Source organism: Cydia pomonella, chromosome 10, assembly GCF_033807575.1.
Source record: "Cydia pomonella isolate Wapato2018A chromosome 10, ilCydPomo1, whole genome shotgun sequence".
Classification (NCBI taxonomy): Eukaryota; Metazoa; Arthropoda; class Insecta; order Lepidoptera; family Tortricidae; genus Cydia; species Cydia pomonella.
In genome coordinates this window covers 12,893,480-12,920,543 of record NC_084712.1, presented here as the reverse complement: position 1 = coordinate 12,920,543, position 27,064 = coordinate 12,893,480, and the positions used below count along the sequence as shown (strand labels likewise).

Here is a 27,064-nt window from a genome sequence, read left to right as displayed (position 1 = left end):
TTAAAAAAATCAAAAGATAATCACACGCACAGGATAGGTTAACTATTTGGTACCCACATCAATAATGAACCGAAATTACCGACCTGTGGTCTCATTGAATAAAATTCATATAGGTATGTAGATATTATATGGAAGTGTCACAGCTAGTTCAACAAGCCCCGTCCGATACATAAATTTGTATAAAAAATGACTTTTTTCCTGCCTATTGTATGTTTTTCGAACGAATTAAGCTCTTTTGATCCTAATATATAGGAATAAAAATATTTATAACTTGATAATAAACTGTATTGTTACCTTTTATATTGAATAAACTTTAAAATATAGATATCATTATCTCTTAGGACAAAAGATGCCTGTGATTTTGATTAATATGTAACATAATATTTTTTTATTTGATAAATACTAATTTAAAAACCTCACCCCAACAAAAACAAAAAATGAAAAAATACAAAAAGAAATTCCGTCGCCGGGATTCGAACCCAGAACCACTAGCTAGAACTGGATCACTACCTACCAAAACCCGCCAGGCTAAACCGGTTGTCAATTTTAGTACTGAGATACAAAGAGAGCGCCACTAGTATAAACGAACTTTTGAAGGGGGCATTTTTTTGTATGGAGTTAGCGTTCTTCTCCTAGTGAGTATTATATTCTTTGGTTCTGTCCCTCACCGGCGTTTGATCCTACCATCGATGGTGTATAATTTTCATTCGCGATTTTTAAGTTAACTTAAACAGCTTAAGGAGCATTCCACTCAAAGAATTAAAGTGCCAATTAAAATACATAGTACATAATAATACATCCATACTTAAAGGGACAATTACATCCACACTGATCCACACTCCCCGATATCGGGCCCAAAATCAATCCCGATTTCGGGCCTGATAATCGTTCAAAATATTCTAAATTATTGACTATTATGATGAAATATTACCACAAAATTGAAGAAAAACTTAAAATGAACTGTATAAACGACTTTTCACACTTTTTATGCTGTAATTTTGACAAAATATCGATATGCTATTGGCCGACATCTAACTGAAAAAAAAGTCACGTTTTCTCATATGTTTTTTTTTTAAATTTATTTACCAAAAAAAAATACAATATTTTAAGTACCTTAATCTAATTTTTCGCCAAACTGTGAAACAGTTTGTTGGCGGTGCGCTCTAAAATAATCTTAAACTAAATAGGTACACTAAACATTGAGTAATACGGTAGGTAGAAGTATGAGCATAGTAACATACCTATAATCTAGTGAGATTTGACGTGCCATTTCACAACACAAGATAGATATGATAGCTGTTCATTAAGGACGAATTATTATAATATTTTAGTGGCACAAACACTTTGTTGACAACCGAAAATAAGTAAGAAAGTATTAGGTAACTAGGTTAAGTTTTCATATTTGTGTAGTAAAATCTGTTTAAATTTTGATTTCAAACTACCTATGTTTAATTTAGGTGTTTCAAGTAGAAGAGGGTACTCATTATAAATTTTGGGGATCAAATATTCTTTTGTTCTTCGACCATAATAGTTTTTTACATGTAGTCTGCCTCTTTCGCACTCATGGGATGTTCATATACGTGATTGCTTCCATTTCGCACACTTCATCTGTCTTTAAGCGTTAGCTTAGCTTGAATAGGTCTGTGATATGAACCATTTTTTTACATTTCAAATATTGTAAACGATGTGCTGATATTTGGTGAAACGGAAAAATACTCTTGCTCGGGCCCGAAATCGGGTGTGATATCAGGCCTGATAAAGTGTGGATGTAATTGGCACTTAAGCGTAGCATTGGGTGTGATTGGGTGAGTGAAACACAATTGCCACTATTCAAGTGACATTGACATTTCATTTCTCATCTCGACCGGATTACGTCTCGATTTTGTTCATGTAATTTCTACTTTGATACCACTGTTTCTATTTACGTGCATTTTTTATTGCTAACATCTATTTAGCTTTGAAATGTGGGCCTTTTTGGCACAGAACAAGAATGATATTATTTACTTATCGCTTCTATTGTTCAGTGTTGTGATAGGACCGTATTATCGGTCCATTAAGTCAATAAATGCTAAAAAGTGGGCTGGAACTAGTTTTGGATTACTTCTCATAATTATTGTATCGGGTTATAATGCTATACATCCTATTCTGTCAGCTCTTCTCGGAATTTTAGCTATTAAACTGGCAACCGTAAAGTAAGTTATATTTATTTAGCAATCCGCCCCCGTGTTTCGCATGAATTACAGTAGTCAATCAGAAATGTTATAAAAAAAGACTTCCTTGAATATACCTTTTAGGGAAATATTTTTTTCATACAAGTCTAGATCTTTCTGATATTGTAGCAAAAAAGGGTTACTTTACTCCCCCAAACTTTACCAAAATATATAGTAATACATTCACTAATATTGTGCCTTTCCGCAATGTCATATTTATACATTATTCAATAATTCATTTTAAGTACGGTGAAAGTCAAAAAATTTGTTTGGCAAGTTTACTATCAGTAGTAAAACTAGTAAAGGGATTATAAGTTAATGGGGTCATTGTCATAAAATGCATTTATATTAATTTGATACCTAGTAAAAGAAACCATGTATTCTAATTCTTTATGTTAAGTTTAATGTCAACAAAATGCTTTTAAGATAAAATTAGATCATGAATTATGTTGGCATGATTCATTTTTTTCTTAAATATCTACATCCTCAACTATTTCGTTTTTTTTCAGATATTGTCATGTGGTCACATTCTTCCTCATGTTTGGCTACCTGTTTTTCTTTAGGCTATCTGATAAATTTGGTTTTCCACCACCACCAGGACAAACCAATCTCATTGAGATGATAACTGTCCTCCGAGTTGTGGGAGTAGCATTTGAAATCAATGGATCTTGGTTAGCAGTGGGAAAAGCTAAGAAAAAGAAGGAAGAAAATAAAACTGAAGGAAAAGAGACAGACAAGGATGATGAATTTCTGGAAATAATTAACCCTAGCCTTGAAGACTTATTTCATTATTCATTCAGCTATGTTGGGTTGCTTACAGGTAATTATTATGTTTATAAATCTTTGAGTGGCTGACATCATACAAAGAACACGTGTAACAGAATGTCTGTTTCGTATAAACTAAATATTCTGCCTACACATTTTAAACCTCTAAGATGTGCTTCATGCCTGACATGAAGTTTTTGTTGGAATTTTTTATTTTTTTACCTATGAGTCAACATGTCAACTTGAATATAAAGTCAATAATTTATTAAATTTTTATATCAGTATTTACTTCTTAAAGTATTTTATTTTGATTTTCTTAATAGATGACCAAAATATTTTTAAGTCTATTGCTACATATTTAACTCATAGGTACATATAAACATTTCTCGATAGGAGTGTCACTTCTGTTATTGTTTATTTGACATAATCTTTTAGTACTGTCAAATCGTTGTTGGTACTGTGATAATGATGTATGGACATCACTTAGTTATTGGTATCAACTTTCTGTTGATTATATATTCTGCTGCCCAGAACCAGCCAGAGTCAGTGGAAGAATATGATTTGAGCCCCACACTCCAGCAGGGAGTAACAGGAAGAAAGAAAAAGAAACATTAAGTTTGCCCGAATCCATAATCAGTGCACCCTCAGTGAACTCTTTTAAAAACAGACTCGATAAACATTTTATAAATGGACAAATACAAGTGCAGGACAATGTGCACGTATCAGCTATAAGCTGCCTGTGCATTCATAAATAATAATAATAATAAATGCCAAATAGACATTAGCCAGGTCCACACAGAGCGAGCATACGCGCGAGACAATTTCTTCACACACAAACCGGCCAGTGTAGACGTGCCTCGGCTGAGACGGCGACGTCTTCCCACAGAGAGTGCTTGCCAGATGGAGGGATAATATAGGTTTCACCACACCAACTGGTAAAGGCTCTCTTGATTGTTCAAAAACTGATGAGAAAGTTGCATTTTATCCACATGTGGGGCAAAAAAAACTGATGCAAATTTTGAGTTGTTTCCTTATGTTGGCTGGTAGAATTGACTTTTTTATGATTAATATTTTAATGACATTAATTTAAATTTGTTTTTGTTTGATATGTTACAGTAAATATTTTCCTTGGGTTGGTGTGGTGAAAAATTTTGTATTTCACTGGGGGTAAATTTTGTTTAATTGTCATGCCTTGAAATGCACATGTTGAAACACTCGCTAGGCTCATGGTTAAATTTTGAAATCCTTTGCTTACTTGGTTATCAATTTTAGCACGAGCGGTTAAACGACAACTTTACCCCCTTGAAAGAAATAACTATTGTGATACTACTAATACAGATATTAAGGCTTAAATGTTATTATGATCATCTGGACATAATGGAATGTGTATTGAAACTTAAATTAGTTGTGTCAAGTAAGGGTTTGACGTGGACTTGAATACCTACTTATAAAGTCCACATCTCTTATACCACATATCATTACATTACATAAAAGGCCCTATAGCCACAGGAGGGTCTAGTATTTAAACTTTGATTTGACTGAACACAAAATATGTATGTTTGGAGTCAACATGTTTACTTATTGATTGGTACATATTAGTGCTATCTTGTAATTTTCAGGACCTTACTACAGATACAGAACTTTTGACGACTATTTTAACTTGCCCTACAGCAAGTATGCAGACTGCCTGGGCACCACAATCTCCACACTGAAAATGGTGCCTTTGTTCATATCTTTATACTTGGCTTTGTCCAACATCTGGCCATTAGAGGTATGTTAAGGTATTACCTATTAATATAACGTAAGAGTTTAGAATGTTGGACTAATGGTAGGTAGTAATTACAGTACAGGTTAGTTCATAAAAACTTGCATGAATTGATAGAATACACTTATTCTACAAACTACACTCAAGAGCATTGAAAATGTCCATCATTTCATTACTTGTGCTTGGTACTCATGTGCCACCAAATTAGTATATAACGTCATTCTATATCAATCATATGAAATGTTTGTATCAATAAGTGATAATACAATTGATTTTTGAATTGCACTTTCACGGGTTAACCTGGGTGTTATTGTAAAAAAAAAACGATTATCTATGACGAGAAAAATCATAAAGTTAATAAGAGCCCCCTTCTATGTAGAATAAAATGATTTTATAAAGTGTGTTTTTATGTTCTTTACCACTTATATTTTATTTTATTTTCAGTATGTCCTGACTGAAGAGCACAACAACCGACACTTCGTCTACCGTATGATGTATCCATGGGTGCTGTTCGCCGCGTTCCGCCAACGCATTTACGCCGGCATGACACTGGCGGAGAGTGTTTGTACGTCAGCTGGCGTCGGGGCGTATCCTGTGGAAGGCAGGAATAGGACTGGACATGGACCTACTGTTGGATATTTGAAGCTCAAACAAATGTAAGGACATATTTATTTAACCGTTTGAACGCCAAGAACACCTAAAGTCGTCGTTACTAGTCGTGCCCACAGCACCGATGACAACTATATGTGTTGTGGCGGAGGCTGTCAAAGCAACCTTCACACTTTCGAGTAAGGTTTACATTTGCTCCCTTGCGCCAGGGTTCTTGGCTTTTGAGTGATGTTTGTGTCTATGACACAAAGCGTTCAAAGGGTCAATAACTAACAGGCTAACATGCAGTCAATTGAAAAAGAGTATAAGTTTCAAGTGAAATATTAAATTTTATGAGATGATTTTTTCGGCTCGGGCCCTAATCTGTGTAACAAAAGTCATTTTGATTGCTACCTATTACAGTTCTCTAGCCTTGTAGCTTCAAACAGCCACAGGATACTTTTGATCTCGAAAAACTACGTCCTACGAGCGTATTATATTTCTACCCAGAAATTAGAATCTGACTTTACGAGTACCTATAGCCGTACTCTTGAACGCGACTACACATAAACTCAATCCGTCCAACTCGTTGTCTGAGTTATGAAAATGTTCTGAATTCCGCGGTATATACGGATTAACTATTTATCAAATTAAACGCGATATATCAAAGAGATATAGCCAAATGTTTTTTTTTATAAACAAGTTCTTAGATTCACACGACAGACGACACGACATTCACACGGAGTTATACCGTTGAGTGGATACGAACTTACTCCCATATAGTTCGTGACATTACCGATGAGTCGATGACGCGCAGATTTGTCGAATCTAACCTTTAATAACATGACATTACGAGTCAAGGCACGCGTCTTCTTGAATGACATGATCTATTGAGTCGTGCAAATTCAGTGCAGAGTAAGCTTACGAGTAGGTACACAAGAGTTAAACTGTAACCTGGATATTTACGTTTACAGGAGAGAGGAAGAGGCAAAGAAAGCTCAATATGATTTCAAAACCATGGAGTCCATGGATGTATGGGGCTGTGAGACCGTGGAGACACTGCGGGACTCCATGAAGGTCTGGAACAAGGCTGTGCAGTACTGGGTTGCTATGGTGGTCTATAAGAGGTTCCCTGTTAAACCGCTCAAGTAAGATTAGTTTTTTAACTTGGTTCTATCGAAGATAGTTGAGATTTAAGCAAAATAATACCTAGACACGTGGCAAGGCAGTGGAAAAACTGTAGCCGTAAATTCCATAGCTGAAGAAGTCGATGCTATACGTTTATGATAGCTCGATTGGTAAACGGGAGCCCGTATTATCTTAGAGTACTATACGCGTCTCGGTATCTCCTTATCTCCGGTTGAGACATGCGACACGAATGGGCAATAATTCTTCGTTCTAGTAGTAGCTTTGTAGATTGTATGTTTATTTCTAGGGTTGTCATAATTTGCGAATACATATTGACATAGTTTTGTTTAGTTTACGGGACAAAAAGGGGATACGTAAAATACGGGACGCGATTCTTTAATACGGTGACAGTCCCGTAAATACGGGACTTATGGCAACCCTATTTATTTCTATAGTTGGGAGTATGACACGACATCACTCGATAATGCCCTCCCTGGAGCTAAATGCTAAAATGTGTAATCATATTTGTTTTGTACTTTCCAGGATTCATGCAGCGCTGTTTGTGTCTGTGATCTGGCATGGATTCCATGCTGGGTATTTCTTCTGCATTTATGCTTGTCCCTTCTATTTGATGGCCGAAGATATTTACTTCAAGCTTTACTACAAGGAAGCCACTGGAATGGTAAGTAAATGAATAACTACATATACAATTAATACAAGTTAACTTACCTAGTTGGTTACTAAATTCTGTTACTGCAGTAATCTTTATCTATATAAAATATACGAACGAAAGTTGAATAAACTATATATTAAAATGAAGTACACAAAATCAGGAATTACATATGACAATATCATTCAAAATGGCCTCCTCTGGCCTTGACACAGGCCCTCAAACGACGAGGCCAGTCATCAATAGCGGCACGCACGATTGTCATGTCTAATTCCGTCACTGTCTTAACTATGGCCCGCTGGAGGGAGTCAAAGATTTGTGTGGGGTTTAGCACAGGCTTTCTCCTCAATAACCTGCCATATGGCATAATCCAGGGGGTTAAGGTCCGGGCTGGAGGACGGCCAGTCTTCGTGGGCAATAAAGTCAATTTTGTTCCTTCGAAACCAGGCTTGAGTTGTTTTTGCCTTATGTGCAGGAGCTGAGTCCTGTTGAAAGACCCATGGCTGGTTTTGAAATAGGGTGTGGCTTAAGGGCTTCAATATTGGTTCGAAAACGGTTTCCTGGTAAACTTTGGCCCCAGTTTTCCCACCTTTTTCACAGAAGTCTTTAATCGTCCACTAAGCAAATGACCCTTTTGTCTGCGGTAAGCGTGTAGTCCAAGGTCTTCATTGAAAACTTTTTTTTTAGGGAGCTTCTCTTCACAGACATCTGTATTGCCAACAACTTTTGCTTCCGGACGGGCTTTATTAGAGCTGGGGTCCGAACGGTGCGTGGTCTTCCAGACTTCTTGTGGTCATCGAAGCTCTGAGTACTATTGTATCTATTAATTGTGCGATAAACAAATTGTTTGTTGATTTTTAGGTTTTCAAGCAACTTCAAAATCATGTTTCGCGGGTGCCCACAATTGTGCAACGCAATTACTGCGATACGATTCTCTTTTAGGCCCAATTCATTAGAGATACGACGAGATAAGCGTTATGTGTGGTATATAATTATAGCTCACAAATCCACCACTATATATTTTTTATTTTTTCGGTAGCATTTGTTTTAACGGAAATAAAAAGGTTGCAAATCGAGTAACAGAACTTAGTAACCAACTAGGTATTTGTGTGTGATGTGTAGACCCCGCTATCGGAGGTGCAAAATGGTAGCTGTCAAGGTCTTAGGAATAGGTAAAAATATTTATGATGTCGATATCATTACTTGATTTTTCTGTACAATTAGAAATAAGATTTTTCTGTATAATAAGAATACAGTACAAAATTACGCCAAATGTAAATTTTTGCCCATTACTTCTGTCGAAGTAGAAAAGTCATTTTCCTTCTTAAAATGGATTTTCAGCTACAGAAAAATAAGTCTAACGCCAATTAACTTAGAAAAAGTTTTAGTATAGTTTTACGAGACATACATTTCTAAAAATAAATTGGGCTAAGACAATAATATATAAAGTTAATTATTGTATATATTTATCGTGACTGCACTAGAATCTAAAAAAACCTGAACATTCATTATGAATACGGTATCCCCTTTGGTGGCAATAAAAGAGAGATTTACATTTTGTTTTTAATTCATTTATGAATGGTTTGTGCTATGAAGATAACGATAATTTCTTAGGAATGATGAAAGATTTAAGACTATTATTTATAAAAATGAAAAATGTTTAATAGATGTTCATTTTTTAAAATTATTTAGTCCTATTTTATAAAATAAACACGTTTAATAAAAGTATTAGACTATCATTATGGTAAAGAAAAATTATCGACATGTAGCAAGTATTTCAAAATAATTTTTACCCATCCCTAAGAATGACTCGAAATTGACAGCTACCATTTTGCACCTCCGATAGCGGGGTCTAGTGATGTGCTAACGGTTTTTATAAACACACAGATCAAGAATTTACATGCGATTTTCGTTAAAATTACGTTTCGCAATGTATCAAATATTCCATGCAACTTTCGCGCCGTGTAAATAAGGCTAAGTTTACTTTTTGGTTGTATTGGTTATGTGCATGACTTGGGCCTTTGGTGGCGGATACATTATTTCATTATATAAAATAGTACGAGTACTTTTGCCCAAAAAATACACATTTTTGACACGACATGGCAGTGTCGTCGGCAAATTCCGGGCATGTGGCTTTAATTTTCCCCGCCACCCACTACATACATATATGGAGTCTTTCATGGATGGAAAAATGAAAACATACATTTTCTCAATCATTGTCATCATATAACATCAAAAATGCCCTCTTGTTTTTCAGAAAAAGAAGATGATTGGATTTGTGATGTGGTTCTTAAGGTCCCACTCAGAGTCATATCAAGCGGCGGCTTTCCTTTTGCTCACCTTTGATCGAATCTGGATATACTATTCGTCTATGTACCACTACTGGTATGGAGTGTGGCTCGCGTTCCTTTTACTGGGTATTGTGTTGAATAAAACACAAAAGCGTAAGCCCAAGAAACTATAGGAGAAATTAGATAATAAATCTGAAGAAAAAGGAGAGGAAAATTGATAGAGATTAATTCTATTTCATAGAGATTTAGAGAAATTATTTTTACTACATTTTTAGGGGTTTTATAATGAGATTGCTCAAGAAATTGTTTTTTTTTTAGATATTTTTTTTTATTACTTTTATATGAAAATCAAATGATGCAATATAATAAGTGAACGAAGGAGATTTCCAAATTAATAATAACGATAAAAAAGATAATAAATGTTATATATTTATAAATCATTGTTACGTAATGGTAGTGTATTAGTCGTGGTAGTTTGTATTGGTAGCAGCAACAGTTACAGTTAGTTACAGTTTTTCTTTACACACTCGCATAAAGATGAATCTGTTTCCATGACAATGAAGCAGTGTGTATCTTTTTTGCTGCTGTTTATTTTACATTATAAGGGTTTTTGAAGTAGGTACCTAGGGTACTTGGTGTTAATTATTATTAATTGATTACTATATAATTGAGGATATTTTAGGTTGGGGATTTTATATTGTCAATTTTGTAACATTCTAAAAGATGGCAACTATGTCAAACTTTCAGAATGCCAACGTCAAAACTCAAGTATTTGACACTATTCGTAGGATTGACAGGTAAAACCTATAATGGCGCCATCTGTAAAATAATCCGACCAGCAAAGACCATTTAAATTTTATTCTGCTAGATAGTTGTCAATGGTGTTACAGATACAGAATCCTTGAGGTTTTATGGCGTTGTTGGTGTTCAGGAGGTTACATATATATGCTAAACTAAGTAAATGTTTACATTCCGATTGCATTAAAGCCATAAGTAGCCACCAACATAAATATATTTCTAGTCTTAGTTATAATGGCAAATGAATAAAGGTGTATATTTTATATGAAATGTTTATTTCTTTAGAATAATTTTGACAGGTACTATAAAATGGAAGTCTTGCACCAGAAGTTATAATTATAACTTAAAACCTGACTGCATCAAAGATTGGTAAAATAAATTTTTGCTTCTCTGTAAACCTTTTAGAAGACTAAATGCTTGCCAGTTTTGGTGGCTTTTTGATTATCTATCACATTTAACAATTACACCAATCACTGTAAAATCACTAGCTTTTGCGATATATTTTAAAATTAAGAGACACGCATACACTTAAGAACAATATTTGGAATCCATAAACGATAAAAAACATAAAACAGTATTAGCACTTACACTGATCTACTTTTAACCGCCGTTCTTTTGATTTAAGAGACAAAGTGACAAATAGTTAATGAAAGTGATAAACAGTTCAAAAATTCGTGTGTGGTTCTAGGCGTTTAAAACGGCGATATAGTTACAATATAATTAATCTGCAAATTACATACATATTAGCACAATAACAATAGATAAACAACTAAGTAAGTTAGTTTTCAACCCCGCGTCATACTGTAGAGGTATTGCTGTGTCAGGTATGTCAAAACGAGTATCACGCTGAAAACAGACGTAATAAAATACATTAGAATGGCACTAAAGGCAAATACGCACTAATAAAGCTTAACATAGAGTATTGATACATTTAACTATCTACATAGCGTTTTTATTATGGCTCGTGTCAAGTCCTCTGAAGGTTATTTATCAAACGTAGATATTTGTAGATTCCACTGTATTTAAATATAGTCTCTATCACTTTTACTTAAAGCACATACGCTTTACAATGTTGCATTAAAATAAAGCTTATTTTAATATAAGTTTGATAAATAAAGTGACACTTGGAACGAGTATTTAGCTTAATAACATAGCCTTATTATTGCAACTAAATAATAATGGTAAAATGTAAAAAAAATACTATAGGTAACAATGTGCGGGTTGTGGCATTTAAAAAAATAAAGATAATAACAGTTCAAAACACATACACAATTATGATTGTTACCCATTTCAGCCTCCTAAAGTAGGTATAGTTATAAATTAGTTTGTGAATAGTATTAATCCAGATTAGCCATTGTCCCGAGTAAGTCCATGCAGGGCAGGTCACCTTAATTACAATCCGCATCAAATATTTGACCAAATATCTCAGTCACTGTCAAACTTCTTCTTCCTGTTCTCTCACCAACGTTGAATGTTTGACGAAGTAATAAAATATTGGTCAATCTTTGAAATATGACCAGCAGATTAGGAGATTCTAGATTTCCACCTGTACATTTCTTACACAAAAACAGGGAAAAATCATTAATTAAATAGCATCAGAGATTCTTGTTAGTAAACATATTTATTTTATCTATCAGCATTTTTGGTAATTTTTGGTATTTAGTTCTGTTAGTGCTCAAATTTTCACCAGTCGCAGGTCGTGTTTGTGACGGTGTGTAGTTATTTGTGAGTAAGACAAGTTTGCGACCATGCGTGGCGTTCAAATGGCTTCAATATATTAAAGACTCGTGAAACTAAATACTACTATATAATACACTGTACAGTAAAAATACTTTGAAGGAGTATCTTTTTGCTGAGCAAGGCAAAGGTGATATATAAAAAGGTATTTGTTTAAACGATAATTAGGTAATCTATAACTAGAATAACTTAATTCCCATTAATCAAGATTGCATAAGCCTTGGTATTTTAAACTTTATAGAAAGCGATATACCTTGCTGGTACTGCACCCAAGCACAAAAGCATAAAAAAGTTAATGCCAGGAATACAGTGCCAGCTTAATTGTGTACCATCTTTTTCTCGCATTATATTATCGTATGGCAAATGTTTTGTAATTACATTACGTTTGCAATTAACCAAGAGCACCCATTGAAATTTACGTAGATACTTAAAATAAATGTTAGTGCAGAATTATAATTTTGACTAAAAGTTAAAAAAAATAAAATTGCAAGAAGCTTAGATTAGCAAAATAATAGTTAAAACTCCACCCGTGTTACTGTTACTGAATTAGTTATTTACCCAACATTCCAGCCATAGGTCGCGGGCTTGAAAGTAGAGGCCGCATTGGGTTTGGCGTGCGTCCCCCCATAGTTCCTGTTCTGAGCCGGTTGGTATCCTGATGACGGATAGTTAGAGTTAGAACTCCTAGTATTTGAAGGAGAGGCATAGTTAGGATTTTCCATAATCGGTCTGGTGTTGAACAAGTTGTTTATGCCTCCGTTTTTAGACAGATTGCCAAGAATGCTGCCGAAGATGTTGGACAGGCCCTGGCCATTGCTGCCGCTGCTGGCGCCTCCACCTCCGCCTCCGCTAGCGTATTTGTTAAGCGTATTGAATATGCTGTCCAAGGTTCCTTTGCTGCCAGAACCGAAGCCTGAACCTCCGGAGCTCGAGCCACCATATGGTGAATTACCTCCTCTGTTGTTGGATCCACCATATGGTGAGTTTCCTCCGTAGGGTGAGCCACCACCGTGAGTGCCTCCGTAAGGTGAGCCTCCCGGATAACTGCTCCCTCCGTTTGAATTGCTTCCATAAGGAGAGTTGCCTCCATAGGGCGAACCGCCCCCGTAAGGTGAGCCTCCTGGGTAGCTGCTTCCTCCGTTTGTGTTGCTTCCGTAGGGAGATCCGCCTCCGTAAGGAGAACCACCTCCGTAGGGCGAACCACCAGGATAGTTGCTGCCGCCGTTATTCGAGCTACCGCCGTATGGCGAGGAGCCTCCATAGGGCGAGCCGCCGGCGGGCGGGGCCGGCGGAGGGTAACTAGGAGCCGAGTCGGAGTCCCTCGTGGGTGTCTGAGGTCTCGCTGGCGTTAGTTTAGGCACCGAAGGCTGCGGTTCAGCGTGTGAACCTGAAATAAGTATTTTTAAATGTAATAATATATCGAGAAGTTTCTGTACTTATCAATCAACTGTCATAGTGCCTTAGTCCGGATTCTGTATATTTTTGTTAGGGCAACAAAGTTTACATTGTTTAATTACACCTTCAACTTTGTTAAAGAATCAGTTGATATTCAAGAATTAGCTGCTATAATTTATAATGGTATACTTATGGTATTATAAGACTAGCATTTTGTTTTACTTAGTACATCTCGTATTTAGTTCAGATGCCTGTGTTAACGATTAACGTGTTTATTATGCTCGTGCAGGAAATACAGACACTATCTAATGTATGTGGGATGTTTGAACTGATTTCGACAGTAATGATGTCAGAATATAAATATCGGTAATTGGTGTTATAATTTTTCGTTATTCTAAACCTGTTCGTTGATTTGTCGATAATACTCTCCTGTAGGAAATAGTATTTGTAAAAACCGTGTTTTAATCGATACGATATATTAGGCATTTCTATAAAAATTTAATATCTTTAAAAAATAGGTACTTCCCCTGTATATTGAAAATATTTACTTTTAAACGTATGTAAGGTCAACAACTTCAGTATCTAACGAGGCAACAGGTCCAAATTCAATACAGAGTTCATATTACAGCCGCCTACGGCCATCGTCATCAGGTGATCCCATATATCATATATTAACCTACACGGGTATGTAGGTACGTACATATACCATATACCTACGGGGATTTCGGTGCGCAGAAAATTTGAAAAATTATAAAATTAGACAGTTAAGCTACTTCAAAAAATGCATATTACACCCACATCATATCGACCTCTGTGCAAGTTATAGGTAAGGTAAGTATGTACATAGATATATACTATACTAGTAAAATAAAACAATCTTTAATTAACACTTGCTTTAGGCACGACATAATATGAAAATAAATTTCATATTAGATAGGTACTTGGGATGTCCAAGGGATAATACTGGTACAGTTTGTTCGAAGAGATGTTGCATGACGATTTACTAACATGCTCAGTGGATGGCCTGTTCTGTTATAGAAATGGCATAAAACTACCACAATAATACATATAAATACCATAAAATTAGGATTTCAAGAGCGGTTGTCCAAGGGAAAAAACCGTAACCATGGCAAGGAGTGGCAATAAAAGTTGATCCACCCAGTTACACTAAGTGGAAAAGGTATACTTTTTATTTCAAAGCAAGTGCCTCCTCAAGATGGAGAAGCGAGCGTCAATGTGTTTTAATTGACGAGGCGGCATGCATGTTAAGATTGTTATTAATCTAAATACACAAACCTTCAACTTCAGTCTTCTTTTTGCATGTTGGATAAGTGCCACAGTCCCTGGTGTGGCCGAAAGAACAGGGATCTTCTGCCAAAACGCACACCTGGCTGTTAAGGCACCCTATGTCTTTGCACGTGCGTCCATATTCTGAAAACAAACATAAATCGTGCACATGTAACTCATAAACATTTAGGTACATATGTGGGTTTCCATATCACAAACTAACTTTTGATATGAAATGCCACGTGGATGTGGAGTCCGATATTGGCAGTGACATTGTACAGTCAGCATCAATAGGAACGGATGAAACAACGCGCTAGAAGTACCTGCCACCCTGGAATACTACTTTTCTAAATAGGTACTGACATCTCTCTACGGGCCCCGTTCAAACGTATCTGTAGCAAAATAATTGTGCTTAGTGTTGTGAATTTAAGCTTCGAGGCGTAAATTACAAAACTTGAGTCGCGACTGCTGAGTCTAGAAGCCTTGAACCTTAAAGCTTTAAAGCCTCCTAAGTTTTGAAGGTTTAAGTCTATAAGGTTTGGAGCATTTAAGTCTTAAAAGCTTCTAACAAATTAGATCAATCTATGCCATATTTGATAGTTATACAAGGTGCCCGTGAGGAATCCGAGCGATTTTAACAGCGTAATCCTGAGGTCATTAGAATTTAAAAATATTATTTTTTTTTTTGTGAAAAAGGGGAAAAAAGAAAAAAAAATATTTGGACTATCGCATTTTTGTTTGTAACATTACCTCTAAACGTAAAATTAAAGATTTATTTCGACTGCAGATGAATTTTATGACTGACTTTTTGTGATCTGTTAATCACTACACTCAGACATGACTACAAAGTGGCAACGTAGTTAAGTTCAAAATATTCTATAAAAAAAACACAATAATACTTTTTGCCTAGAACGCTTATTGTTTGAGCACGACGCTCGACTCAGGCCTTCGGGATTGGGGAAGGTCCTTGAGCTTTCAATAGGCCCGTGTTTTTAAAGTTTGAGCTCTATGAGGCCCGAGTCTTACTCTTAATAAGAGCTCGTAAAAAGCTTGAGTCGTTAAGGTTCTGAACCCTTTTTGAGCTCAAACCTTCAACGCTTAAGTCTTCAAAGCTTGAACCTTCAAGGTTTCCGAGTCTTTAAGGTTTCAAAGTCTTCAAGACTAGTCTTTTAACAACACTAATTGTGCTACAAATAGAAACCATCTCCTGTTGTTACATAAACTATTAGAAAATTAGGATAGACTAGCTTTAGACGCGTAGTCTGATCCGTTACTTATGATACTGACTGTACCAAAACATACCTAACCAATCCATACGATTATTATAAAAAAATTGCGCGGACCGACTATCATCTTTATGGAATCATGGGACATTTGAGAGAAAATTTGTAGTATTTTCCAGCAAAATTTCTACCACTTTATGCATTAAAAGTTGAATATCCTATTCCTCCTTTATGCTTCCAATGTATATAATTACTTATAGATACTGTAATTGGTTTCCATATTATTAACAAATTAAAAATATGTGTATTTGCTAAAGTTATGGCATGTATGGCGCCATGCATTTTAAAACTAACAATTGATCAATTTCTTATTTATGTTAAGATTTCCAAATTAATCTCAAACTCCTTTGTGAGAGATTATTTTTATTAAATCAATTCAATACTTTATTGATAAAATAAAATTTTACATGTCAGGTACGAGTACATTGTGCTTATAGCTAAGTCTTATAATTTAATAATACTCATAGAGTTGAGAGGCAAGGCTGAGTTAGCAAACCAGGGGGCCTACCGCGGAAACCGAATTTCCTTACTAAGACGTAATTAGAGTGACAGAGAAAATTGCCCGTAATTGACGAACTTCGATTTTCGCGGTTGTAGCCCAGCATATATATATATGTACATAGTTTTACTCACTTGATACAGTGCTAGGTCTCGAAAAAGGCATCGACAGAATAGTATGCATCAGACACCAGTTTAGATTTAAGTTTTTTATTGAAATTTTCGTCGCTCGCAGTTTGTTTTAGCTCGAGTAGTATTTTATTATATACTTTAGGCCCTACCGTATGCATACACTTCCTAGACTTGGCAAGTCGCGTTTTAGGGGAGTTCATTTTGCCTTCTGGAACTAGGACCGCGTGCGTTACCGCGAGTCGGAAATTGCGTTAGGTTACGTCTTACGTATTTTGCCACTTCGAAGATGTATAAACACGGTAGGGTGAGAATTCCTGTTTGTTTAAACAGTTCCTGTGCTGGATAGTCCCATGGGACCCATATCTGGGGAGATATGCACCGAATCGCTCGTTTTTGGAGTTTGAATGGCCTCAGTCGGTCCGCAGCGTCGCCCCATAGGTCGATACCGTATGTTAATATTAAGTGAAAGTAGCCGTAATAAGCTTTCTTAACATTATTATTATAGTATTATATCAATTATCAACTTGCCAAAACTAAAACAATTTACATGCCAAACCAAACGTCCTCACAAAGTAAGTTGTGACTTGTGAGACGGCCACGAAAACTAGCGAATATGTCAATATAACCAGTCACTATTTCAAGAAAATAGGATTGATAAGTATATAAGCAGGCATAGTAAGCGATTTGTCACTGTAAGCGAAGTCATCGTATCCGACTTTATTACAAAGAACTTTATATGAAAACCCAGCGACGGAATACCTATATATAAAAACCAAACTTCGTACAGTAATTACGTCATAGTAAACGGTTGGTCAATATAAACAGTCATAATAAACGGATTCCAATATAACTAATTTCCAACACAACTTATTAACCAACATTATACCATTACTGAAAGACAATTTTCCATGAAACGACAATATAGACGTGTCTCCAAATATCTGGTGTACCCGGAATTTAGTCGATATCAGTTACCTGATGGGATTTGTGGCTATAGAGAAATCTACATCAACAATCACTAAAAGAAACGGTTTGCAGATTTTGTTTAATAATACCATCTTCCAATATCATTTTGACAATTATGTTGATTTGTCAATTATGAGGCCATTACCATTTTTATAGGATAAGGTTTTCCCGCGGGTATACAGTATGGGGTTCTTCAAAAAAGGAGTGTACAGGTTTTTAAAGGGTCGGCAACGCGCATGTAACACCTCTGGAGTTGCAGGCGTCCATAGGCTACGGTGACTGCTTACCATCAGGCGGGCCGTATGCTTGTTTGCCACCGACGTGGTATAAAAATCAATAACTATTAGGATATGTTTGGGAACATATTAGGGTATTTATTTTTATTTTATTTTAACATGGCCTTTGCGTTAGACTACATAAATAAAATAAAACATAAATAATATTTTTACAAAATTGACTTTGATTATTGTCTATATACATTTCAGAAAAACAGTCCTGGAACATGCATATAAAACGGAAGTTGCACAATTTACATTTGGAATTGAACAAACCTCTAAATCTCTGGGACAGCCCTGAAATTTGGTATGTATGTAAATGAAAGGCCCCTTTTTCATGTCCATACCATTTGACATTCGGGGACCGTGAGTATTTTTAGTACTTTCTGGTGAAGTCGCAGTCTAGTAAAATGTTGATATTGGGGTAGATCATGTACATATGTATAGATAAAAGTGGAATTCATATTCCTCCGAGTTTCCGATTAAGAGAATGTCCCCTGGAAGTGTTTAAGCGCTAAACCTAGATTCAGCAAGTATTTCCTATAACAAGATTGATTTTTTCGCAAAGATATCTAGGACTTTTTTTGTGTAGAATTTAATAAGCTTTAATGTTGTCTTACACTGTATTTTCTTAGATAATGTAGATTTAGAATAAAACGCGAATTTCTCCAGGATTGTACACATTTTCCAAGATGGCTGCGATTCCTCGAGGTCCTCAAATGTCAAATGGTATGGGCATGAAAAAGGAGCCTTTCATTTACATACATATCAAATTTCAGGACTGTTCCAGAAATTCCTAGGTTTGTTCTATTCCGATTGTGCTACAGTAACTTTGCACATCTACTTACTATTGTACCCATTATTAGTACTAGGTACTATTTTCCTCAGACGGGCATACTGCACATGACGTATCTTCTCTACCTGAGGGTATATTGATATTCAGATGGCACAAAACAGGCGATATGGGATGGATATAGCCCGAGGAATTTCTTTCAAAAACAATAATGTGTTTTTAGTATTTAGGTACTTAAAAAATAGTAAAGAAGAATAAATCAAATATCAATATCTATTATTTTAAACTTAGTATATATTAAAATACCATTAAACTTAATAAAAACTATTAATATTTTGACTTACGAAAAAAAAAACAATTTACATACGCGAGTTGTCGCGCGGTGAGCAATTTGCCGCCTAATGCGACACAGTGGCAAAAAAAATTGCGAATTCGTTATTATATATCATTTTAATATTAACTAGTCATTAATTAATCGTTGTAAAGGACAGTGAAAGCTTAACATTATTTTTACTTAATAAAAAAATGAAAATACCTACTATGCCAAGTTGTCTGCAAAGGCGCCAGTCTAAAACATTGCTCGAATTCCTATCCAACGAGCCATAAAAGGTAATCGAAGTAAAGGAATTTTTCCTTCTTGTAATTAGAAATGACCAGCTTCGTATAAATAGATCAATATGTATTAGGCTTTTTTTGGGAAATATGTAATTATTTTGTTTGTGATTAATATATATTACTATCTGATATTATTTAATATTTACTGATACAGTAAGTCTGGGATAAGGGATTCTTGAACGTCTATAGAGTTGTGTCACTAAAAAAATCTAAGGTAATTTCAGTACAAGCCTCACGTGGCAATAAAATTACTAAGAAATAAAATGACAGCTTGCAAGTTTAAGTTGAAACTGACAGCTTATTTATAGGAAACAAGTTGCTATATAGGAATTTAATAAATAGCTTGTGGCACGACTCACTGGTCAAAATAATATAATACCTATCGTAGAATAAAAAAAAGACATATAGCAAGTTCTTTATTCGTTGCTTCGCACTGTCAAATTACATGAACGAAAGAAATCTTTTTGTTCGCGGTAAGCTACAATGAATTGTTATTATTGTTATTAAATCCGTGCTCCGTGGCAAATAAACGTGGTTTAGGTCTCAGAATATTTAAGTACAAGCCTATATCTCAACATTTACTAACAATGATTTTATTCAGGTAAAATTATAAGTAGAACACAGGACAAAACGCTTCAGATCCTACGAACCAATAAAATTATTTCGGCATAATGGGGACTGAAACCGAAATTTATTTCGAATAAAAATTACATTATTGTGAATTGTAAAAGTAATAAAACGTATTCAACCGAACAACACAAAAGCGGGAGAAAAAACTCGACGCCGAAAACATTTTAAGCTAAGAGCGAGAAATGTGAAGAATTCTTTGGTGGCACGGAATTTGCGACTCGGCAAGTGCGAGTTTAGAGGCAATAAAAACAAATAAAAAGAGCATCATAAGGTCGGATCATAACTCATTGTTTTGCTACTCTCGAGGCGTCGGGTTGTTCGTTTTATGTGTGCATTAGGTAATGGATTCGAGCCATATCTTACGGGAGCTCGGGAGCACCGAAGACGTGCCTGTGAGCGTCACCGGTGGCTGTGGGCCGAAGCCCGTGTTCGGCGAGTCATCAACTATCGCTAACATAGATTAAAGAATAATTACTCTGCAAAGTATGACGCTCTAACATGCGTATCCGATTTAATCAGTTGAAGTTATAAAGGTCACGTTCACTGTACGACGCTCGAGAACAGGAAGTTCCGTGCAGAGATAAATATGTTTAACGCAGTATCATTTACATATAAACCAAAAACCTGAGGTACAGCGGATTTACGCAAGATATAGATACTTAGTTTGATATTAAAGTAGGCATATTACAATGCGCCTATGAACGTCAAATAAAGCTACACCGGCTCTAACCCTACCAGGGATCGGAAACCGGTATTTTTTGTATGGGAACGAAAACGGTATTTTTTAGTTCTTTGTTAATTATTTCATTTCTAATTGGGCAATAATACGAAGTCGTTATCTAAAAACACACCCGAGTCCTATATTTGGAGTATAAAATAAACTAAAATATATGTTTATTTCAAAGTTTTTCCAAAAAACCGGTTCCGATCCCTGAACCCTACACCTCTGCCTCGAGAAAATTTAAACATACCTACATAAAATATTTGACGTGCTTTCTTACCCGAGTTGTGTTACCTATAACTCTACACATAATACAATGCATATATTAGAGTTTCTGGTATGGACCATGCTTAAAAATATATTACTTACTTGAAAAACTATCAGCATAGAACACGGATGTTAAGATCAGAAGACCCGTCTTCCAATCCATTTTTATCTGAAACAAAAAAACTATTTCGTTAGACTAAACTAATATATTTAAAATCTGTTTTTATTCTGCAAAAAGGTATTAATTTGTAAACCAAAAAAGTGAAAAAGCGGCGGCTCAGTCTACAGATTTTTTGTTATACCTATCTTTAGACCTTTAGGTAAATCAAAACAGAGTCCATAAGGTATCCACTTAAGTAGATATCATTTTCCGTATGAATTAAAACAGCATAAAGATATAAAAGTACAAAATAAATACGAAGCAATATCCTTTATACAAATATGTAGACAGGTGTATTCATTAAGCTTGGAACGAAAGTAAAGCATGTTACGGCGTCTATATATTTTGTACAATAAATCAATATAATTAATAATACGTTTGAAACGTGTTACTTTGACTTTGATATAAAAATAATATAAGTCAATAGTCCAAGTAAGTAAATTAATTGCTGCAGATGTTTTATAGAGGTACGCGCACCGCTGCGCTGCGCTCGCCCAGCGGTGGACTCTATTGTGTAGCTAGGTAATAGAGGTGATGACATTTTGACTATAATACAAATATCTCAGTTCTGGAATGGAATTCCGCTTAGTTCCCATAGAACGAAATGAAGTACATAGAAATACCTATCTGTCTGACGCATAGTCCAACCTGCTGTAATAGGGATATTAGGGATGATGCATGTATTAAAAAAACACACCATGCACGAAATAAAGTATCAGAGAATTATAAGGAAAACGTAGACAGCAGTTATTTAATTACACATTATCTATTTAAAAAATCGGATAGAACTATAAAAAAAGGGACAAGTGCGAATCGGACTCGCCCACCGAAGGTTCCGTACAATCGGTCCTAACTTATTTAACGAATTTTGTATGTATGTATATTAAGATACGTACTATTGGTGTGTGTTTTTATATTTATCGGTACATTTAAATTGTACATGTACTATATGTACTGTCTGTTCATTGTATGTGTAATTTTCCTATTCCTCTAAAATTCGTGCACCACTTGTTCTAAACCCTGATTCATAATTAAATTCCATCCAATCTACCAGTTGCCAGTAAAATGAAACGTTCCATAAATAGTAAATATTATATTATTGGCGAAAGAATGCACGTAAATAAATAATTTACTACTAATTTGAAATACAACATTTAAATGCTAAGTTCAAATAATTAGACTTATTAAAAAAGCAGTCCCATAAATTAATATTGAATTTAAACTACTTTGAGGTAGAAATGTTCGTTTGAAATGGCAATACTTCAGGTCTAAACAACATTTGGTATTGCGTTTTAATATAATAACATTATCGTCTTAAGATGTGTATTATTAGTATTATTACTATACCATAAAACGTAAATTCGAAAACGACAACTACAGGATAGTGTAATACGCAGTTATGGTTACCATGATAGATTTATGCTGGCCATGACACTCACTTGTCAAGTCAAGTTGTCACTCCATTCGGCATCTGACGTCTGTTACTTATAGTATTTTTCAAACAGAAAGGGTAATCAGAAAAGAACAGATGTCATCTAAATACAATTTTGCGAGATTTGGCATTTTAAGATTATAAATTGTATGGAGATGCCACCTCACCCAGCGTACCCAGCATGTTTTAAAAATACTCTAGTCCCCCAACTGAGTAAGGCTTGTACTGTATAAATTATAAGTGCTTTAAGATTAAGTGCGTAATTTTGTGCGTATAGTGAATAAATATTTCCTTATATACATAACAAACATCTAAGAGTCGAAGTATAGGCGACACATTTAACAAAAACCCTTCATTTATGTAGCTGGCAGCGTTTCATTAAAGGTATAGAAAATGGAGTGACCGAAACCGGGTTTCGGTCACATATTTTGACGTAATTTCTGTATTCCATACAAAAACGGTTTTATTATGTTCGTAATACTAATATTTTTTTATGATTCCAAAAAGGTTGGTGACATCTGGTCCGTCATACTGACGTTGACAGATATCATCGTGACAGTGACAATTCTTGGTAGATTTGATGGAATTTAATTATAAATTAGGGTATATGTCCATAGTGGAGACGTCTCGCTCAAGTTACGCTGGACAGCTGATCTAGAAGCTCGACCGTCACGCGCTTATGAATTATTCCATAACTGCATGTGAGCTGTCTTTGAATAGTGTACCCACTTTGTTGCAAAAATAATTTTATTTAATTTAAAAAATGAGTTTGTTTACAATGAATGACTTTGTTCACTTAAACGTATTAGTTTGCTTTTTATACCCTTGGTCTTTACCTAAGTTAAGACGATTTACTATTGCTTTAGCTCAGTGACTTGTATTTTTTTATAAATCACTTGGAACATAAATGCGAAATACATTTTATACATTGAGCAGGAGGATAAATTCCTGTCGCGCGAGGTCGCGTCTCATCATCCAGCATAACATGATCGAGAGATCTACAAAATACAAAATAAGTATTCTGGTTACTTTGAGCAAACCCTGCCGCTGCGCACACAAATCGGGTAGAATAACAGCCCCGCCGCATACAATAGGTAACTATTAACTGCGGATGACAAAAATATTAATAGCTCAATTCTGCAATGGAATTCAACTTGACGTCCATATAAAATACAAATACGTTTATTTCATTACTTTTTACAACAGTTCATAGGTACAAATATTAGGTAGGTAGTCCATCTTTGGTACAAAGTGTAGGTAAGTATTTATCTCAACAATGTGCAACAATTTTACTGTGTAAGTGTAATGAAAAAGGTTACAGCTTGCTGGATTAAACCCAACGCAGCTTATTTGGAAAATAACTTGAAAAAAATACCTATCTAATAAGATATCTCTGGTTTTTGGTCCAATTCTGCCCAAGGTCCTTTGTATTCTTTGTGGTGCAATAATAGTTATTTGTTTTACAAGGGGGCAAAGTTGTTGTTTAACCGCTCGTGCTAATATTGATACCCGAGCAAGAGAAATATTCCAAAATTAAACCACAAGCGTAGCGAGTGATTCAAGAAGTGGAATCTTGAGCGTTGGGAGGGTTTCAAGGCACGAGGGTTAAACAAACTTTGTCTTCGAGTGAAACACAACATTTTTCACCACACCAATGCGAGGAAAATACTAACTATGAATATTCATTAATCTTTAACCTGGATGATAATATCAATAACCTACACTCACTTTAACTGTACTGCTATATCTCTATTGAATACGTAGTTAATTAATCCCGAAATGTAATTTGTGCACAATAACTCAGTCAATCACTAAAATGAAAGATTAATTATACCTAGCATAATTCACAAGCAGTGCGAATTCATATCAGTTTTGAATGATATTTTACCTTAGTCCACATAATGTATTAAATGTATTTTTGCTTATATTTTTCCTCCTACTATATAGCTGATTTGCTCATTTTTGCCACACCGTAATTTTGTTCGTTTTTTTCCATTTAATGCATCGGTGCCGTTTCAAAAGGTAAACACAGCTTAAAACGTGAAAGTAAGCAGGGTTTATATAGCAGTAAGAAATAACAAATATAACACCGTTCCCTACTACATTAATCGCAATCAACATTTAGCATCATACGTCCCACTTCAGGGCGCAGGCTTCCTCTCATATGGGAGAGGGCTTTATATAGCTATAGCTAGTCCCCACACGCTGGCCTAATGTGGATTGGAGACTTCACAAACACCTTTGAATTTCTTCGAGGTACTTAAAATGAAATTTCGGCAAATTTATAGAAAGGTGACGGTTATGGTATTGAAGTACATCGAGTTATCTCAGAATTATACGAATAGGTGTCATATGTAGCTAAGCCATAAGTTTATAAGTTTGCTGTTGCACATTTCAGCACTCAGCACAAGCAATATTAGCCCGCCCGTCCGTCAGTTGCAACTTTATGACACCTGGCTACATTCCTCAAACTATTTCGTCTGAGACCGCTCCGCATAAGCTCGTTACCAAATACTGTGGACCGCTGGGATAACGCTTTGCGAATTCTCGCTTTATTGAAAACTTTTTCACACGATATTCAGTTTATTGTTCAACAAAATATCCTGCACAACTCGGGCGAACTATTCCTGAAAATAAGTGTACTTTTCCGCATGAGCACGAAACAAAAGGGATCGATGGCAATGAATTTGTCATTGATGGAAAGCGAAGTGAGCTACTGGCGGCATGGGGCGCCCCTAATGTCACAGGTCACTGAAGGTCACGCGGGTCAGGTTAAGGGTAGACACGCGACTAAGTTACCACTTTACCCACGACTAAGCTAAGGATTTTACACAATTTTCTTCCATGTTTGCTCCGGCGACTCGCTGGCTCGGGTATGATTAGTGGCGTCGCTATTAGAATTAATGGCTTCGTACTGATTAAAAAGGACGTCGGACTAAAAATTAAAAGGACCCCCAGGGGATATTACATGCCATACAGCAGAAATTGGATGTGAAGCGATACGGGAGATATATTACCCGACATAAAGCCGTGCTCGGTAACTTTCTACCCATTTCCGGCAGCCCACTTGTGAATCGTATTTCGGAATCCTTTTTATCTTTTTGCGGGTGCGGTGTGGCGGCGGAACGCGAAGTGACAGCGGCACCGAGCCACTTCGCAGCTCATATATCACTTGAGCCTGTAACGGCGGCGTTAACGGCTCGCCTGTCACCTCCGCACTTCACCGGCGGTCCGGCCATACCTCTAACCGTACCTTCATCCGTTGTCTATTCGCATAATAGTTTTTTGATACTTTTTGTCTGTTTCAGATTGTTCTTTCAGCTCGTGAAATAAACTGCCGTTTTACGAACCAAATTGTCCTTTTGAAGTGCAGTCTAGTGATATAATGTGGAATCAAATGCGAGTACGTGACGAGCGCTATGCTGCAGAGGAGCGGGATTTAGGGCGTTCAAATTCTAGACGCGGTGCATGGCAGCCGGTCTCACAAATTCAGGGATTGCATGCCACGGGTGTAAGTAAGGGTGTCGCTTACAGGGATTTATATCGGCGGATATATCCGGCGTGTTCACACTTCATGCCCGTGGGACGGTGACGCCAGATAAAATGCGCTCCAGAAGTCGGGTGCGCTTTACACAGATTCTCGGCTACGGACTGCATATATTACATGGAATATAAAACCGAACTGGTACCTACACTGTTTGACTAGATTGAAAGAATATTGGACTCAGAATCGTACGTGGGAATTTTTGCACCGTTGCACAGAATGTGTATACGATAAAATATTTAAACTTACGACTTTTAACTGCAGGTTTGGCAGAGAACAGGATACACTACCACACAACGAGGACGGACAAATCACGACTGAATTAAATACGCACAAAAGTGGCTATAGCGCCTCGCCGCTAACCGACTAAATCGCTTATTGTTTACGAAATTACTGTCCGAGCCTGATAACACTGTTTACTTGGTAATTTGTAAAATTAAATGACCTCATAGGATGTAGATGTTACTCTTGAGTTCATGACACAGGCAATTCTCGGTAATGCATTTCATTTAATTAAAATATTATTGCGGAAAACCTTTAAAGATATAATTAAAGACAGACCGGGCTCTTTAATGCTTTCGCTTACTGATTAATCGCTTCAACCATATCAGTCTATTTGTGAGTTACAATTACGCATAGCTGTTACGGATACCGACGTCAGTCATATTTTGTTTTGGTTTACTTGAGGCAAGTGCTTACAGCGATAAGTTTGAAAAGAACTCGCATTCACACACTAAGGGTTAGGCAAACGCCTACAGTTTTGAGACGGACATCGTAGACGTCTACCAATCAATGCACAAAAACAAAAAACCTAAGCTTCATTTTAGCGATTTTTATCGCGAGCGAAAAACCGGTTGTTTATAGAATGATGTAAACATCCTTGAGATGTTCATTAGGATACAAAGATAGAGCGGTTGTACTATCGTTGACCACATAGCAATACAGCTATTTATGTGCATTTGTTTATTACTAGTTTGGGTAAGGATAGTACATATACTATATTTAAGGCCAATCAAATCTCTCCTGTTTAAAATAAAGAACTATTTTTAGAAAAGGTACACATACATAATGTATTTATATATGTGACTTTCGGAAGCAAACATAAGAGACAGAT

General features: G+C 35.9%; 2 protein-coding genes across 2 annotated transcripts; one reads left to right on the top strand and one right to left on the bottom strand.

Moving 5' to 3' along the window:
- Positions 1 to 1,879: 1,879 nt before the first annotated feature.
- On the top strand, positions 1,880 to 10,485 carry LOC133522133 (lysophospholipid acyltransferase 7-like). The gene is made up of 7 exons (XM_061857361.1): positions 1,880 to 2,192; positions 2,720 to 3,030; positions 4,595 to 4,746; positions 5,185 to 5,396; positions 6,303 to 6,476; positions 7,000 to 7,138; positions 9,384 to 10,485. The coding sequence occupies exons 1-7, from the start codon at positions 1,963 to 1,965 to the stop codon at positions 9,588 to 9,590; spliced, it is 1,425 nt and encodes a 474-aa protein (XP_061713345.1). The 5' UTR covers positions 1,880 to 1,962; the 3' UTR covers positions 9,591 to 10,485.
- LOC133522135 (keratin, type I cytoskeletal 9-like) lies at positions 10,472 to 26,337 on the bottom strand. The gene is made up of 5 exons (XM_061857363.1): positions 26,200 to 26,337; positions 20,917 to 20,983; positions 14,644 to 14,778; positions 12,511 to 13,339; positions 10,472 to 11,061 (listed from the first exon to the last, which is right to left on the bottom strand). The coding sequence occupies exons 2-5, from the start codon at positions 20,975 to 20,977 to the stop codon at positions 11,001 to 11,003; spliced, it is 1,086 nt and encodes a 361-aa protein (XP_061713347.1). The 5' UTR covers positions 20,978 to 20,983; positions 26,200 to 26,337; the 3' UTR covers positions 10,472 to 11,000.
- Positions 26,338 to 27,064: the final 727 nt, after the last annotated feature.